At 38.1% G+C, this 18,532-nt stretch overlaps 1 protein-coding gene across 2 annotated transcripts in view; it reads right to left on the bottom strand.

Annotated features, from left to right (window-relative positions):
- MOB2 (MOB kinase activator 2) overlaps window positions 1-18,532 on the bottom strand; it is a 120,213-nt gene that overhangs the window by 50,356 nt on the left and 51,325 nt on the right. The window contains exon 1 of one of the 2 annotated variants that reach the window (XM_081934782.1): window positions 5,744-5,880. The exons of the other annotated variant lie outside the window; for it this stretch is intronic. Within the exon in view, the coding sequence (XP_081790908.1) occupies window positions 5,744-5,781 (38 nt within the window). The 5' untranslated portion in view covers window positions 5,782-5,880. Of the gene's footprint in view, window positions 1-5,743; window positions 5,881-18,532 lie in introns of those variants that run through there. 2 annotated transcript variants of the gene reach the window in all.

Below are 18,532 nucleotides of genomic sequence, written 5' to 3'. Positions count from 1 at the left end.
CCAATGAAAATCCAGCCACTCAAACAGGAGGTTAAGGCGGAAAAGGCTGAGGTTGCAAGACCAGGCAGATAAGTCAGGGAGAATCAATGGAAGTAGATGAGCAGCCCTCCCTGTGTCGGTGTATGACCACCAGGTGGCCAAGACACCAGCACCACTTGGGGAGACATTGTGGCTGGCAGTGACCCAGCCGGAGATCTGAAACAGGGCCAGCTGACCACCCTGCGGCTATCTGCTGAAGTGTGGCTGAGAGGTAAAAGCCAGTTGAAAAAGACGCGAAAATAAGTCTCTCCAAAATGGCCACCACTCTGGTGCGAGGGTGAAGGAGGAGGAAGAGAAGATGGTGGCTGCGCATTTAAAAGCGGCCGCACACCTCTCCGCGGCAGGCTGCACCTTCCCAAAAGCAAGAAATCCAGAAAAAAACAACAAAGAAAATCGCCGGCAGCTGCCGGGAGCCTTGCTCCCTGCCGCACTTTAAAGCTGATTTGGCAGCTCTCCGCTGCCATCCAAAGATGGCGTGGCAAGCGGAGCACCCTCCACCACCACGCCTACCTCCGAGTCTCAAGGAGAAGAGCCAACGACGGAGAAAAGATAGGAGTGACGAAGAAGAAAATAAATCTAAATAGCCTACACTAAGTAGGGAGTAAAAAGTACAATTAAAGCCAAAACAAGGAAAAAGAAAACGAGGAATAAGTAGTAGGAGAGTCTAGGCTAAATTAAGCTGGAGCTCACAAAAACAGTTCCTGAATGAGCAGAGGCCAAGCCACATCAGGAGCTGTGGCCAAGGAAAAAAATTCCTCAGTCCTAGGGCAACCAGACTGATTTAACCCGTTGCTTGGACTTTCCAAGCAGTGCGCAGGAAAACTGGCTTACTAATATCCATAATTAGACAAGCATTATATTTAGGCTTATAGTTCAAAAATGAAACTTGAGAGGAAAGGAGACAAGTATAGGCAAACATTCTCAAAGTTATACATTCCGATATATTTTTAGAAACCTTTTAAAACTCATTTAAATTCTTTAAAAAAAACTTTTGGTTTCTTCATCTTCTCCTATTTAGTGTTTAAATTCTTTCAAATTAAATGAACAACAGAAGGACACAGAATACTCTAGGGGCCAAGGCTCTGGCATGGAAGGTGAACAAAATTGTGCCCTTCCACTTTTAGACAAGCTTCGCTGACCCTGATGGAGTGTCACTACACAAGTGCAAAACCGTGTATCCGGCTCCTTGAAAATAAAACAAATTGCCAGCTGAATTTGGGAGGGAATCACTTTAAATGCTGACAGCTAGCCAAGAGCTTGCTGGAAGCAATGTTTTTGATTTGCCTCTTATTGCCTTCAACCCAGAAACCTCTCTCTTTGCTTCTAACACCACTCGTTTTGCACCCGATCACTTCAGATCCAGTATTATTATACCTTTGGAATTGAATTTATGTGCTTACAACTTCTCCCGACCGCCATACGCTTTTCTCTCCAGTTCCTTCTCTGAGTCTGGCCTAACTATAAGGGACTACAGTCATTTTATGCAGGTATTTTCATTAGGATTTCCTCAATTGTTCATCTAGGATTTCATAACCCAAGTTTGACTGTAACCTGTAAACAAAGTGGTTATTTTTTTTTTAGCTTGCATTTTTAACGGCTGAATTTTGCTTTCACTTCCTTCTTACTTTTGAAACCTAAAGTATACAGTTAAGATCAAGATCACACAAACAGGAAATGCACGTCATTAAGATTTTCACTCCTCCCGGAGCATATTTGTTCCCAAATGCCACCAATTAAAGATTATGGATTGAAATGGCACAAGTAAGCATTTCATGCTACAACTACTGCTACATCACAATCCTATGTTCTATCAGACAAGGAAATAATGCATACCCTGAAGCATTACTTACACTGTTGCATAATTGCTCATGTTTTTCAGCTACATGGTAAGCTGTACAGATAAAATGATATAGCAAACAGCTACTTATTTTTTCTTAAAATTTCTTAGACCAAAAGGATGAATCAATTATTATTGTGCATCTTCTATGACAGAAAGGAGGGGAGGGGAAATCAAATGATTTTAGTAGGAAAGTAAGATGACAGAACTATTTTCTTTTCCAGATAAGGTAACTTGTAGTCTATTTTAAAAGAAAAGTGGCACAAAATGAAAAATGGTACACCAAAATCATATTTTTACAGGTTTGTATACCACTGTATCAGTTTCCATCGTCTTTTCTCAGACTTTCCTGAACAGACTTTTGTTTCACACCTCTATTAACCCACTTAAAATGAGACACTAAGTGCAAAATTAATTAACTATAAATAATGTTTTATAAATAATGTTGTTATGAGGACCTGCTTTATATGGACAAACTACAGCTTAAAAGTTTAAACTGAACAAAAAGAAATATTTTCCTTGGTATGGTTTCCATTAAATAATGCTATGAGGGCACCTGCTAGTCTTAATTAGAAACAAATTAATCTTCTTACCAGTATTCCTTAAGTAACAATTTTGTTAAGAGCCTCACAGCATACATGGGTTAAAAAAATTCAAAATAATCAAAGCAGTGTTTCATGTAAGAGGAGGAGCAGCAGAACCTGGGAGATGAATTAAAAGAGGAATTAGCCTAAAATCCCTAGGTAGCCATAAGTGAACTAAATCCAGCCTCCCTTGAGTTCCATTGACTCTTATTTAAATCCAAGCAGGTGCTAACCATTAGTTGAGAAGATTCCTGTGCATAGGCATGAATAGCAATAAATCAGTTTAACTGGACCTTATATGTGGATCTAATCTTTTGCACCTGACACTCTAGTTCTTAAAGCACAATAAAGTTTTGTGGAAAATATGGAACAGTGATGCTGATGGCGAGAATCTGAGCATCCTGTCCTTAACTTTATATTAAAGATAACAGAAGAGATGAGAATTTCATACCTAGATTTCATTTTGCATCTAGCCCAAGACCAAGAATCTCATTACTGTGGGGTTCTTGATATTCCCTGAGCTTGATTGTTTCCTTGCAGACATTTCATTACCTAACTATGTAATATCATCAGTGCTAGAAGAGAGTGGGATTTGTTCTCTTGGGCTTGCCCTGTCAGTGTTGTGGGGCGAGTTCTTGGTGATTGTTTGATTAGACTGTTATTTATTGTTAGCTTCTTTGTCTTAGTTAATAGTTCCTTGGTTGGAGTATTGTTTACTTCTTGATTGTTGGTCTATCGTATTATTAATCTTTGTGTTCATCCCTACTTATCTGTGTGTTGATTGATAGTGAGGTGGTGTTTAGGTCTTTTTGTTCCATTTTTGGTTGTTTTTTTAATGGTATATAGATGTTGTTTATCTCTATGAGCCCATTGCTGGCTGATTTGTCTGACTCCCGCGCTTCCAAGAATTCTTTAGCATTTTTGGACTTGGCTTGGCCTACAAATTTTCCCAAGGGACCACATGAGAAACTGGGATTGTCGTCTCATCACCACACACATTCCCCGATGCTGCCATTGCCCCATACCCCTCCTGGGATGGCTACACTGACACCCCAATACTGATGCTCTATGCCCAATGCTCCTACCGCCCTGCCCTCTTGCTGCCACTATAAGCTGGGCTGAGACCTCCGGCAGACCAGATGTGGCCCATAGACAGTAAAATGCTCAGATCTGGTCTAGGATGCTCAGAGATTCCCAGTAGAAACTATGGTAAAGTCTGCCCATGCGTTGTGAAATTAAGGAATTTTCATCATGTCTTCTATTGTTATTTGGTGTTCATGGATGTGCTCTGCTACTCTTCTCCCTGTTTTTCCTACGCAGTAGCTGTTACAGTATGTTGTAGATGATTCCTGTTGCTGGAGCTGATGGGGATTTTGGTTACTTAGGATGTTTTGGAGATCTTTAAATTGGTTTTGTGCCATATGATTTCATCCACTGGTGGTTTCTGAGATGTTTTTGATGTATAGCAGTGTTATCCTTTTCACAGCTTGTATTAGTTGCGCTGTATTGGGTTGCGTGGTTAGGCACCTTTTGATAAAGTTGTGCGCTTTGTTGGAAGAAGGTATATGGATGATTTTTCTGATGTTCTCGGTTGCTGCAGAGTGTTTGAACTCATCTAAACAGTGTTCTTAAGAGTACTACACACTAGATCAAAGTATTAAAATTCCTATCAAGTTTTTCACAACAGATAAAGTGATAAGATAAGCCATTATCACAATTCACAGAAGCATAATATGCAACCATTCCCGATGTATGGATTCCTATTTCAATACACACCCAGAAAAATACACACCCAGAGGGGACACCAACTCTCCTGCCTGACATATATTTAAGCCCTTTCAATCATAACTAAACTTTCATCTTCACTTTCATCTTCACATTCCTGAAAGTGTCCGTCAACTCCATGAGATCACACCATTTCATTCAGATCTATTACATTTTTGTTGTTTTTCCATACTTAAAATAGTCCATACATTTCTTTGCTTCATTTGGTAATCACGTTCTTTACTATTTTCTTCTCTTTCATTCTAAGATGCAATCTTCTACCTACCATGGATATGGTATGGACCCATATATTTAAAAATCTGCCACTCACTAGTATGGGTCAGTTAAAGCTTTCACATATTGATTTTCAGTAAAGAAAGAGAAGTTGCAGTCTCAAACATGCCCTTGCCATATGCATTATGCAGCCTTCCTGCTAAAGGTAAGAACAGTTTTGGCATATTTTGGCCAGTATGCCAAAAATGCAACCAAATCTCAGTTTTATTCCAAGCATCGTATCCTATCCGATTTCCAGCTTAGAAATTAAATGTTGCCCACATCCCATCAACCAGAAGTTGCATGCAATATTTAAAGACTCAAACATGATGCTTGAAAGTCAATATAGTCAGTAATTCTTGACCAAAGTCAATGTATATAGAATTTTGATGATTAATAACATTGCATGAAAAGCTGTTGAGAAGAGCTAGATGGGGGTTACATTAGAAATGAATTAATATCAAAATATAGCCCAGTAGTCAACATTAATCAATTTGCAAAATATGAATGGAATATTATATGGCAACCTGTTAATGAACACAGAAATACTTCATTTTAAAGTTAAAATATTATTTTGGATACTTATTTTCCGACACATGCAAAAAAATATTTACCTATATAAATGTAAGTTACAATGCAGTACGTAACAGTTTGCATGTTAATGTCTCATAATTCAACATTTCTGGTCTATTTATACTATTTTACTGTGTTTATAATAATTGTTTCTCTGAGAAACCAAGAAAAAGATGTTTCTGAAATCTCAAGTAACATGATTTAAGTACATACACTAAACCGAAAAATGTAAGCCTTGCATAAAAGTCAAACCTCCTTCAACTATACAGATTTCCTGGTGTTCTTCCACATGCAAGATTTAATGTGATTCAGCTATAGTGTGCTCTTGCACAACTCTGAACTCATCCCAAACCTATCATAAACAAATTATGTAATGATGCAAAATTATTTTCTACCAAAGTCAGTGTCTTTCTATAAATCAGAAGCAAGAATGGTCTTATTCATGTACAATAGCAAGGATATAAAGTATCCAAAGAAGCTTGTGCAAAAATAAAATCCTTAGACATAACTTGTTTTTAAATCCAAGGCAGTATTGATTATAAATAAAGCACACATAAGCAAACATCATGTTGAGGAAAGTTTCCCCATACATTCAAAACAATTTTACTATTTCCTATTATTTTAGTAGATGGAAAATAAGAAATAGTTGATAGATATTCTTATCTTTTCTTACCTGTTCAGTGTATAAGACCCATTCTTCTTAAGTCTCATGTTTGCAAATAGAATTTTTTTTGGGGGAAATCAGAATAGAATGATGTTTGTCCGAGTTTAATAAGAACAAAAGCACCTGTTTGTTAGAAAAGCATTTGTTGGTCAGAGAATCTCTTTCCTGTTTCACAGTCATCAGTGGGAAAATCAGAAACCGCCAATTACTAGGACGGAAATCATTACAGTCAAAATAAGAGCCTGAGGATGTAAAATCGTCCACCCTCTTTATGAGCAACACTACTCAAAATTTAACAAAAACTATTTGAATCTGGCAGTTGAAGCAAAGGGGACAGTGGAGAGAAGAAAGTGGCAACCCCACACATGTTTTCAAAGATAAGTCTGCAAAAGTTGAAGAGTCAAGTTGGATGGGCTTTGCCTTCCTCTTTTAATTAAGTTTGCAAGCAGCTCCGGTGATTCCCTGTTCCTCTCACTCCTGCTTGACTTATTACTCAAATATTCATGACTGCCTTAGGAGAACAAGAAAAATGACAAACAAAAGCAAGAGAACTGGTTTCCATATTCTTTCATGTCATAAAGATTACGCAGACGACAATTGAACAGAAAAGTAGGTGAAACAGACAGTTATAATAATGTCAGCAGATTTGACTGCTGCTTAGCTAATTTAACACAAAATGTACAGTATGTTATTCTTAAACAAAAGCCTAGTGGTGGAAGGAGGGGCAGAAGCTTCCACGGGCTCAGCCCACACCAAGCTGCCTTCAATAAATCACATTGTCTCTGATTAAGTTGCTTTGCTTCCCTTCCTGTACAGCTCTTTGGCTCCCTGACTGCTGAACATTATATAGTCGATCCATGAAGTTTCTGTAATACATAGCCAGTAATTATGCTTCATGTGGAACTTGAACATAAGTAGCAAGATACAACCCAGATTGGAGACTGGCAGTCTAAAAACAGACATGCACATATAATCAACATTTAGATGTCACCAACATCTCATCAGAAAAACCTTTTCCAAATATAATTTACTAAGTGAATTGGCAAGCAAGAACAGAAGTGGTACAGCTTCTAATATGACTACAACTGAACCATTTTAAAAATAAAATATTAAATTACATACCTACAATTTAGGCAGATCAAACAAAAATTAAACTGAGAAATCCTTTATACTCAAACAATGAAACAATTTAGATTTGGCAGATCAAAATTTAGAGTTCAGGGCATTAAATTACCATTTATCTGAACATACTTGAGGACACACAGAAGATAAAATGTGAAATGGGACAATTTTCCTCATAGGTTGGTGTCATTTTCAGGGATTACTTGTAAAATTATTCAGAAATAACTAATCAAACGAGAAGGGGCACAAATTGCTAAGACTGGGCAAGAGAAATATAAATTAGAACTGTACTACATACACCTTAAAAGTCTTTTGAATAGGAGAAAATGAAATATAAAATGAGTGAAAGGCTGTTTTAGTTTACAAATTGAATTACAGACAGGATGGGCCTCCACAGATATGATGTTCTTCCCACTTCCGAACAGGGAAAATGTTAACTATAAATTTGTTTGCTGTAAAGTGTGGATAAAGATTAAGGAAATAACCAGTATCTTAGTAATAGGTTACAATTCATTTGGAATAACCCATTTTAAAGCTTACACTGGAAAATATATTTATCTGTGACTTTCATTATTCATTATTATCTATATAAATAAAAATGTAATGTTTGTTCAAAATCTCAAATCTCCGAAAGTTCTTCACCGATTGCTTTGACATTCGACTACACGCATGTTTTTATATACGTATATTATATAGATGTCACACCTGTGACAGGTAAAAACATGCTTTTTTGTAAAAACATGCTTTTTTGAAAACCAGCGCCAACTGCTGGACGTAAAAGCAACACATGTTATACCATAGCATTCATTTCTTGAGTATAGTATAGTATATTTGGAACAGTTCGACCTCTCTCCAGCTCGTCCTGACGGTCCCTTTATATGTGTGGCTGGGCTGTGGCTGCACCCTTTCCCCTTTCCGCCCCTCCTCCGACGAGCTTCGCCATTTCCACCAAGGGGAGCCGAAGCCTTTTGGCCTCCCCCTCCCCTCTCTCTCCCCCCCTCGGCGGCGGTGTCAGCCTGAGGCGCAGTGGGGCTGAGGTGGCCGCTGGTTGCCCCGTGAGGTGGCGACTGCAGCAGCGATGGTGTCTCTGGATAGGGCTGCGGCCAGGGGGGCTGCCTCGCGTCTGCATCACCGGGGGGTGGCTCCTTCCTCCTCCTCCTCCTCTTCCTGCTCCTTAGGGGACATCGGCCGCCTCCTCTCACCACCACTGCTGAGGGAAGCCGGGTCGGGGGCACCGGCCTTCACCTCCTCCTCAGCTCAGTCAGGTCAGGGCCTATGAGAGCGTCCTCTGTGGCGGCTCTTGCAGGGGCCACCGTGGCTCACTTCCATGCAGGGGCCACCTCTGTCAGGGGACTTGCACTTTCTCTTTTCTTTCTTTTCCATTTAACCAGACTGGGCCACAGCAACGCATGGCCGGGTACAGCCAGTATATATATATAATACCAGTTAAAGCCATCAAAGTATATAGAACATGATTCCCAAAACATGCACACACAATTTAAGACTTGAGCATGTATTGGCTGTGGTCCTAGAGGGTGGGACATGATAGCAGTATTCCAATATTTGAGAGGCTGCCACAAAGAGGAGGGGATCAATTTATTTTCCAAAGCACCAGAGGGCAGAACAAGAAACAATGGATGGAAACTAATCAAGGAAAGAGGGGAAACCTGGTATTGAGGAAAAAATTCCTAAGAATGAGGACAATTAACTAGGGACACAGCTTGCCTTCAGAAGTTGTGGATGCTTCATCACTGGAGATTTTTAAGAAGGGACTGGACAGTCACTTGTCTGAAATGGTATAGGATCTCCTGCTTGAGCAGGGGGTTGGACTAGAAGACCTCCAAGGTTCCTTCCACTCAATTCTGATTCTAAAAAGAGCTGGCAAAACATGCAGAAGAGGATTTTCAAAAAAGAAAGTGCAGTGTAAACTATCCCTACCATTTTGACCGATTGTTTGATCCAAACCATTTTTAACTGAGCATCAAAAGAATCTAAAGAAATGCAAATTACACAAAATGTGTTTGCGATGCCTTAAGAGTTCCAAAGCAGGAAAAATTTAAATACATGTACATGGATGTACTACTTTCATTCTACATCAATGCCAGAACTAGCTTAGAAGCATTAGTCAGGAGGCAAAGACTGTATCTGTAACCTGAGGCACTCCACTTAAAAGGTTTGTTGACCCTAAAAGCCGTTTGAAGCAATAGTGGAGAAAAATATTTCTATTAGAAGAGTAATGCTCAATCCTTGGATTTACTTTTTACAAATATTTCTTTAGAGGGCCACTCTTATATAAAGTATATGTAATCGCATCGAGTCTCTAGTAATATACCTTACTGTACATCTTCAATATATGAAAGATTGATATCTTGGCGTTCAAGGACTCTCATACTACGAACTTTCCATGTTGTTTTAAGTTTTGGGGAGCAATAGTGTTATCCCTCCCAAAACAGCTTACACAGTCATACCTAAAATATTATTTAGTGAGGCACTTGACATTATTTATACATCACCCAGAGACCCTCTGTGAGGAAAATCGGCAGTTTCAAAATTTGATAAAAAGTAATACACATTACTCGTAATATACAATTCAATGAATTTAAATGTTAAAATATAAATTACCTTAATAACATCACAGATTGAAGCATCCTTTGAAACAGTTCTATTTTGACTACCTTCCTTAACATCATTAAGGGTGCATTTTCAATTTTTAAGGGGAGGTTATTCCAGAAGTATAGAGTACTTATTGAAAAATATTTTTATAGCTCCCCCTCCCTAAAACTTACTAGGTCGGTTATTTGTTAGAAAAAAGACATTCAAGCTTTAGTGTTACAAAAACATCTGAAATCAAACATCTTTAAGGATTATTTTCTCTCTACTTTTGAAGTGAAATAGCTGGGTGTATGTTATCAAATTGAAACCCAGTATAAGCAGGGTGTGTATGTCTTTATATACTTTACAATACAATACAATACAATACAATAGTAGAGTTGGAAGGGACCTTGGAGGTCTTCTAGTCCAACCCCCTGCCTAGGCAGGAAACCCTATACCGTTTCAGACAAATAGCTATCCAACATCTTCTTAAAGACTTCCAGTGTTGGGGCATTCACAACTTCTGGAGGCAAGCTGTTCCACTGATTAATTGTTCTCACTGTCAGGAAATTTCTCCTCAGTTCTAAGTTGCTTCTCTCCTTGATTAGTTTCCACCCATTGCTGGGTGCTTTTATACTGCCCATTGCTGGGTGCTTTTATACTGCCCTTTGCTTTTTCTCACTTTTTATGTTAATGTCACATTTTAAAACCAAGCTTCTACGTCTAATTTTGCATATCAAAAGTCAGGTTCTTAAATTATACAATACAATATAATAGCAGACTTGGAAGGAACCTTGGAGGTCCTCTAGTCCAACCCCCTGCCTAGGCAGGAAACCCTATACCGTTTCAGGCAAATGGCTATCCAACATCTTCTTAAAGACTTCCAGTGACTTCCAGTGTTGGGGCATTCACAACTTCTGGAGGCAAGCTGTTCCACTGATTAATTGTTCTAACTGTCAGGAAGTTTCTCCTCAGTTCTTATCTTGTACTTGAATTCTTTATATTCCCAATATCACTCCAAAAGTAGTGAATCACATAAAGAAATTATTTAATTCTATATTCAGCTATTAAGAACTTGCAATAACTATATTCAGCTATATTCAGCTATTAAGAGCTAGTAATAACTATGAGCATACACAGCATGAGGGGAGGGGGAGCAGGGCTGCTGCATGATAAAAGCTGCTTAAGTAGATTTAGAATAAGTGAGTTTAAGTTAGTCAAAGAGTTAAAAATATTTCAAAAGTCCTAATTTTACATTTTTAAAAAAATAGTCTTATAATAATAAATATTTCTCCTATTTATTTGTAAGTGGAAGGATCAACAAAAGGCAGAGAGTTAAGCATGCTTAACTACATGTTGGATTGTGGGCAACATTCTTAAACGTCCCAAAATATAAGGCTGCTACTCCCAAAAATCCATGTTTATAACATTGCGTGCATTTTTTTATTTTTTTTATTTTAGAAAGGAGGAGCAGGAGAAGAATCTGCTGTTTATTTTCCCCTCCCTCTACAGCAAAGTTATAATCAGGTGATTGTGTATAAGCACATTTGCCCAAATACAGGAAACGACTGCACAGCTTGCCAATTTGCTCCACCCAAGTGGTATAAAAGCACTGCTGCAAAATATAGTCCCTGACATAATCTAGGAGGAGGAAAGTTTGGTGGTACTAGGGGAAAACAGCAGTAAGGCCACATTTTAAAAGGGAGAGTAAATCACTTCAGCTGATTGGAATGAGAAGAGCTTACAATATGTTTTACCTTTCAAGGCTTTTAGAAATATACTGAAATGCTGTAATAAATCTGAGGTCATTCCCACATCATTAGGCAAACATCTAACAATCAACTCTGTAATATCTTAAAGACATTGATTATATCTTTTCATTTCACTGATGAAATTTAAGCCCGGTCGTACTTTCAGCTGTTTCATAGCGTGTAGCTTTGAGGCACAAATATGTGTGTGTTCACATATAGAGCAAAACCAAAGGTAGGCAGACATAATAATAATTAACTTATTAACAATAGCCATTCACAAAATAGATGCATGATGTGACATAGGCAAGAAAAAAGGAGGGTAAATATATAAATGTTACAATCTGACATCTGTGATTACATATTAAAATGGATACTCACTGCTGTGTAGATGTCTGAAGGCTCAGTTTGAGTTTATTTCCAAGTATAAGATTAACTAAAAGTGGAATCTCTTTTCAGTCAAGTTCAGCCTTTGATGACTACATAGATACATCTGGACAGTATTTTTGCCAATGCTATGGAAGTGGTTTGTCATTGCTTACTTCTGGTATGGGTTTAGATGTCCTAGTCAAGCCTACTGTTTGGGAATTTCCTAGTTGACTCTGTTCCTAAATCGGCCTAACTTTGCTTTGCTTCTAAGTCTAACAAGGCCAGCTACTGCCAAGGCAAAATGGTCGTTGGTTCTCACTGGTGGAGACAGCAGCCAGGATGGACTGAGTCTATAGTTGTGATATCACTGGTACCACTGGTGCTCCTCCCAGCTTTAGACTCAGTGCGATCAGGACTGGACGCATAAATTAGTTCTTCTCCAAATTAATTAGTAAATTAGGTCTTTAACAAGGCCAGCTACTGCCAAGGCAAAATATAACAGCAGATGTCAACTGCACATTCATATAGCTTCGTTAATCACAGTTGTTTTACATATGTCATTCTGCTATTCTGTTACTAACATTCGATATACATTTTCAACTGATGAGCCACTCACTAGAAGTCAGCCTGCATTAGAATTGTATTTCCATTATTTAAATTATCCATAGAAGTCATTCGTTGTATCTTAGTACTTTAGCCCTAATCAGGCAATCCAGATGACAACAGCAGCAACAAGAAAAGCAGGTAACTCTGGTGGCAGATCCAGTTCTAATGCAAGTTACCCGCTAACAAATGCAACAACATGCCTAAGATTTAGCAATGACTTTAAGCTGTCAAAAAAATCTGCTGCGGGAAGGACAAACTTTGAAAGGTCCTGATTCTATCTTTTATGGATTTTGATTTTCTTTCATGTCTACCTTGCTTAAAACTTATTCTTGAAAAAACTCAAGAGATTAAATAAATCTATATGATGAAAATGATTCCCAGATTAGATTCCCAGATCCTGCGTTGGATCCCCTCAAGAAGGTTCCTTCTTTCAGATATGAGCATCTGCCCCACCAACTAGATGCTCCTATGTACTAAAGAGAAAACTATTTCCATTTTCTCCTGTAGTTCCCACCATTACCTCTAGTGATATTCCAGAAGATCCAATAGCTCTTTAGAGCAGATTCTTATAGTCCTTCCTGTTACATGGGATAGATTAACAAAAATAGCTCCCTATTCTACTAATTGCATGAAAAATGAATCAGTTTTTAAAATCAAGTCCCAAATAGTTGATTCATAATATCTTTCTAACTAAGTCTAGGTCAAAAGTGAGAGGCATTATGTTCATCCTCCAGGGCTAATTTTAGCTGGTGTTGATAGGAATGGAAAACCGCCTTTAGAATTCCACAGGGCTTCACACTTCTCCACTTCTTTTCCACAGACTCTTGGTTGAGGGTGGAGCAGGGTCAGGTGTCATAAATATGATACCTCACCTTTATAACTCATTGTCTGTCACGGAAATCCAGGCTCTGTGTCTGGAAACTGTGAGAATCTAGATGGGGAAGATCAGGCTTAAGCTGATCCTGAGCAAAACCAAATGGCTTCCAATTCTAGAATTTTTCATTTCCAGGGACTAAACAGCTCTAGTTCGTAACAGGCTGGCACTCCTGCAGGCAGAACTCATGTATAATTTGGTGATCCTTCTTGGCTCTAGACTCCTGTTCAATGAGCAGGTGGAAGCTATGGCTACCGTGTTTCCCCAAAAATAAGACATGCCCTGCTAATAAGCCCAATTGGGCTTTTCAGAGCATGCGCCATAATAAGCCCTCCCCTGAAAATAAGTCCGCCCCAACTATTTAAGTGCATGCGCAACCGGTCCCCGCCATTACCACTGTACCTTCTACCGGTACAGCTTGCGGGGCAAAAAGAGGGCTCATCGCAAAAACAGCGGCAGGTGAAGCAAAGTGCTTCCACCTCCCACCCTTCCCTCCCACGTAAAAAGAACCCATCGCAAAAACAGTGGCAGGCGAAGCAAAGTGCTTCCACTCCCTGCCCTTCCCTCCCACGCAAAAAGAGCCCGTTGCAAAAACAGTGGCAGGCTAGCAATGCGATCACCCCCTCCCGCCGTTCCTTCTCACAATAAAAAACACCGCCCACCCCAATGGTAAAGGCAACCTGCCTGGTTCCCTTCCTGCCGTCCCTTTAGCGAGGGGTGGCAAATGGGGGGGGGGAGAAGCGAGGCGCACCTCTTACCATTCCAGGTCCGTTGCGTTCTTCACCCTTTTGTCCAGTGAATCCCCTTGTAAAAAAAACCTTGTGAGTTCAACTCACGAGTTTTATTTTTACAAGGGTCTTCATGATGAAAGGGCGAAGAACGCAACGGACCTGGAAAGGTAAGAGGCACACCTCGCGGCCCAATACCGCCCACCTCGCCCCAATGGTAAAGGCAGCCTGCCTAGTTCCCTTCCCCGCTGTCCCTTTAGCGAGCGGTGGCAGGTGGGGGGAGGGAGAAGCGAGACGCGTGTCCTAGCGCTACTAGAGACTGACAGCTCCACTGTATTCCTCACCCTTTCGTGCATTGAAGCCCCTTGTTAAAAAAAACCTCGCGAGTTGAACTTATTAATTGGTCTTGCTCTCTTTCATTGGCACCCCTCTCATGCATCTGTCATACTTCTTCTACAGCATAGGTTCCCATTGTGAGTAGTATTGGTAACAAATGTAGAATATTCAGTGTGCCATGAGCACGTTTTCAAAATGTCGGTGACCAGTCAAAAACAGTCATTTAGTAGAACCCAAACTCCTGTAATTATATACTTTGGTTTCCCAAGATGTTCTCCAGCATTTCAGCTTACATTTGACTTATATCTGGCCAGCCTTTTCTGGGACCCATAGGCATAGCCAGAAACACATATTATGCTTGAGAATTATATATTGCTTACCATTCTTTTCTTTTCTTTAAAGACTTTGAAAAATAAAATGAAGACCAGGAAGCCTCCTAGGTGACGATGTGCATGTTGGGCAGAATGCTAGGAGCAACACTGGGGATCCCAGCTCAAGAGATTCCCCCAGTTCTTTGATGCATATTTAGAGAGGGAATCTGCAGGATGCATCCAATCCATTGACAAACATCATAATTAAACATCATCAACTAAAGAATCTCCCATACTGAGAAGAGAAATAACAGAAACGGTATGCAGTTGTTCAGCTTTTTCATAACATCACCCTCTTACATCAAGAGAAGTTAACAAGAGCTATCTTTTATTTTTATTTACTCAATATTTTGTGTTTCTTGATCTGTGTGGCAATGAAACAGTAATGCAAATTTTTTTTTCAATTTTTCAGTTTAAAATAACTGCACCTATGTGATTAAATAAATATTCTAAATGGATGAGAATAGAAACCAAGATCTGAACATCACTATATTACAAAACACAGTACAAGCTTATTTTCATGTACAGTTAGTTTTCATCTGTAAGTCACATCTCAGTCCATTTTATGTGATCTATGTGTCTGATTTTTTTTAAAAAAAACTTGTTTTTCAGGATTTCCCAATTTTTAGGTCACAAAGCCAGGCACACAGATGGAAGGTGATCCAACATAGAAGGAAGCAGTTTGGAAAAACGCTTCCTCTCTTTACAGAGTTGCCAAACAGCTTATCTCAACTTGTCAGCAAAACCTCAAAGGGGCTATTGAGAAATAACAAATGTATTGCCAAATATCCATTCTGTTTATCTATCACTAATGACACAATTTGCCGCAAATATTGTTGAAAGTCCACAACACAGAGACACAACTTCACAATATGTTATATAACATGTTGTGAAATTGTGTCTCTATGTTGTGGACTTTTAATTGATCAATTGATCCCATCCAAGCCTACACTAAATCAGACATTTTATAGTAGAAAGGGTTTACCTTATCAAATTCTGGAAATTTCTTCATCCAAAGTGTAATCTTAAAAGGTTGCTAGATGGTAATAAAAATTATTAAAAAGGTAACAAATAAAGTTGTCATACAATATTGTTCTAATGGTAACAACCAATCTTTTCAATTTAGATCTGGCATCAAGGCTACTAAGATAAATTAGTATATTAACCAACCTGGTACAAAAAAAATTAAATAAGTCTGTATAGGACTGAAGCTGTGACAGGAATGCACACACAATGAATATACATCCACTGTCTTCTGAAGTACACAATATTCTAAAATGTCTTCTGGCTACCATTAACTATGTGAATGCCATGAACCACATTACATTAAAGGACCAAGCAAAATAAGATAAAAAGACATAATCTGTGTTTCCAATAATCAAAATCAGGATCCGATCAAATCTTGAGAATTTTGCCTGAAAGAATGATTACAAATACAATGATTTGTATTTTCCAAAGCCTACTATGCTAGTCTCGGACAACAAAAATAAAACCTATTCCAACTCCCACATATAAAACTTATTCCAACATAATGTGGCTGAGTTTGCTCTATGATGCTTACTTAATTCTAAAAAAGAAGCAATCTAAATTATATGAGTAAGGTAATTACTACTCCGTTATATGAGCAATGTATGAGGTCCAATCTAAATCTCATTTGGACTAAAATCTCAACTTGGACTAACTCAACTGAATTTTTCCTTATTGAGGGACTATATGACCAACTCTTAAGAAACAACAAGCATCACGTTACCGTACTAGGAAGATCAGGTAACTGCAGTAACAGAAAAAGCAATTAATATTCCTGGTGGCCAAATGCAAGAGTCTTCACAATCTAGATTTTATATATACAGCATGATTACACCTGACTCATTCTCACAGCTTTCAACACTTAACAAACTAAAATTATTTTAAAAATTATGATCTGGAAGAAGAGACTAATATAATAAGAGGCATATAAAGCTCAGTGGTGTGACAGTTGTATACAGAACATGTTATCTTCCCCATTGATGCTGACTTCTGCCGGAAATGGGACTTAAGACCAAAAAGGGACCAGAAGCTAACTGCTTATTATGTTGCCCTGTTTGAAATCACCTCCCTTCTCATTTGCGAGTTAGGCTGCATTTAGTTGTTTACAAATGATTATCCCCAGGAAGTCAGAAGACTTCGGTTTCAGGATTGCCATTTTAATTCTTCATACCAAAACTTGTTAAAATAAAGCAACTACGTTCTGCCAACAAAGAAAATAGTCTCTCCCCATACAACTATGCTCTTTAAGTCTCCAAAATACCCTCTATCATTTAGACTGCCTTGACATTCTTGTTGTATCTGCCAGACACTGATATATGGGTCTCAGCAACAACATAACTAACAGAGCTCTCCAGAAACTTTTCTAAAATATGCTTCCCACTCACTGCCTCCTCCACTGAAATTCCTTCACTCTCTAAGTCAAACAAAGTTTCTCTTAATAGGATAAAATAGATTTTATAAAGTTATATAGAAAATACTTTTATAATAAAGTGAATTTAAAAGTGGCACAAGTCTTTAAACAAAGCCTTGAAGAATTTCTTAAAGCCTAGCATGAAATACCAAAAAAAAAGAGGGGGGGGGAGTTAATTCTGTAACCCTTGTCTGGATGTTCTAAATTCCAAAATGGCACAGATAACAGAAATATATTATGATAGAACTTAGTCAGAAGTTTCTATGAACCTGTTGGTATCTTCCTATATTTAGCGCTCTCTGTGTGTGTGTGTGTGTGTGTGTGTGTGTGTGCATATTTGTATTTGTACATTGATGCGTGTATATATGTAATCATAACAAGAACTGCTATTTATATTTGGTTGAAAGAGGTATGAGATCATAATCAGAATTAAATCATTACAACTGGAGTACTCTGGTAAAACAGAATGCCATCATTAAATTATTGAGGAAAAGGATGCATAACAGAACAAACTTAATGAGGCATAAGTCTATTATATTTGCTGTTGCAATTGTTTTTTCAGAAGAAGGAACTTAAAGAACCATTCACAAGCTAACAGTACTGAATCAACACATGACTATTCCAATGGAGCTTCTTTAAATAGAATTAAATCTGGATTTTGCTCATAAAAGGATAATTTTCTTGAAATTAAAGGACAGATTACTTTCCATTTCCTACAAAATCAAATTCAGGGATAACATTATATGCTTTAGGTTCTCATAACAAAACAGTTTCTGCCTTCTCATGATCAAACAGGTATTCTACTGCCCAATCAGCCCCACTTAAACTTCTCCTACATATGGAAGCAGTTATATTGCCTAGGAATCTCATCTGAAATGTCTATGTGTATGTTTTATTGTTACTTCATAATCTAGACTCTATGATTAAAATGTAAGAGGAAATACGCCACAGGTTAATAACATGTTACAGAGGCATTCAGAAATGGTGCAGTAGGAATATCCCTTTAGCGCGGCTAAAGTGATAACATGAGATTTATTGGCACCTTATGCACATACATAAGTGTCTTATGTTCAAACAGGAGGAATTCTAACGTTTCCAGGACAAGCCTGTTCCATATATATATATATATAGCTTGTGTGTGTGTGTGTGTGTGTTGTATTTGTGCTGATAAATAATGTGTTGTATTTGTGCTGATAAATTTAGGCATACCAGGGGTTGTAACACACATACACACATACATACATACATACATATATAATGAAAGGACTGAGTTAATGACTATATTCACTACATGAATATGTCTAATGTCTATTATAAATAATGTATTTACAGTACATTATTTACAATAATGTAAATATCATGGAAATAAAATATCTATTAATTAGGACCATAAAGGGAAAAAAAGCAAGAAATACATTTTTAGCTGAGTAAAAATTCCATAAATTTTAGTTCACTAGTTCTAGTACAGTTCCAGACAACTGCAGTTTTATATGTTTCTTTGATAATTGAAGTTCCACCTTCAACACAGATGAGTTACTAGTACTGCAGAACTTACAATGACATTTTCTGCATTCTGCAGAATGTTCTTTAATTTTGAGAACTGGCTTTGGCAATT

Source organism: Natrix helvetica (assembly GCF_964273705.1).
Source record: "Natrix helvetica genome assembly, chromosome: 1".
Lineage (NCBI taxonomy): Eukaryota > Metazoa > Chordata > Lepidosauria > Squamata > Natricidae > Natrix > Natrix helvetica.
The sequence above is the reverse complement of the archived record's forward strand: the minus strand, read 5'-3'. Positions and strand labels throughout refer to the sequence as shown.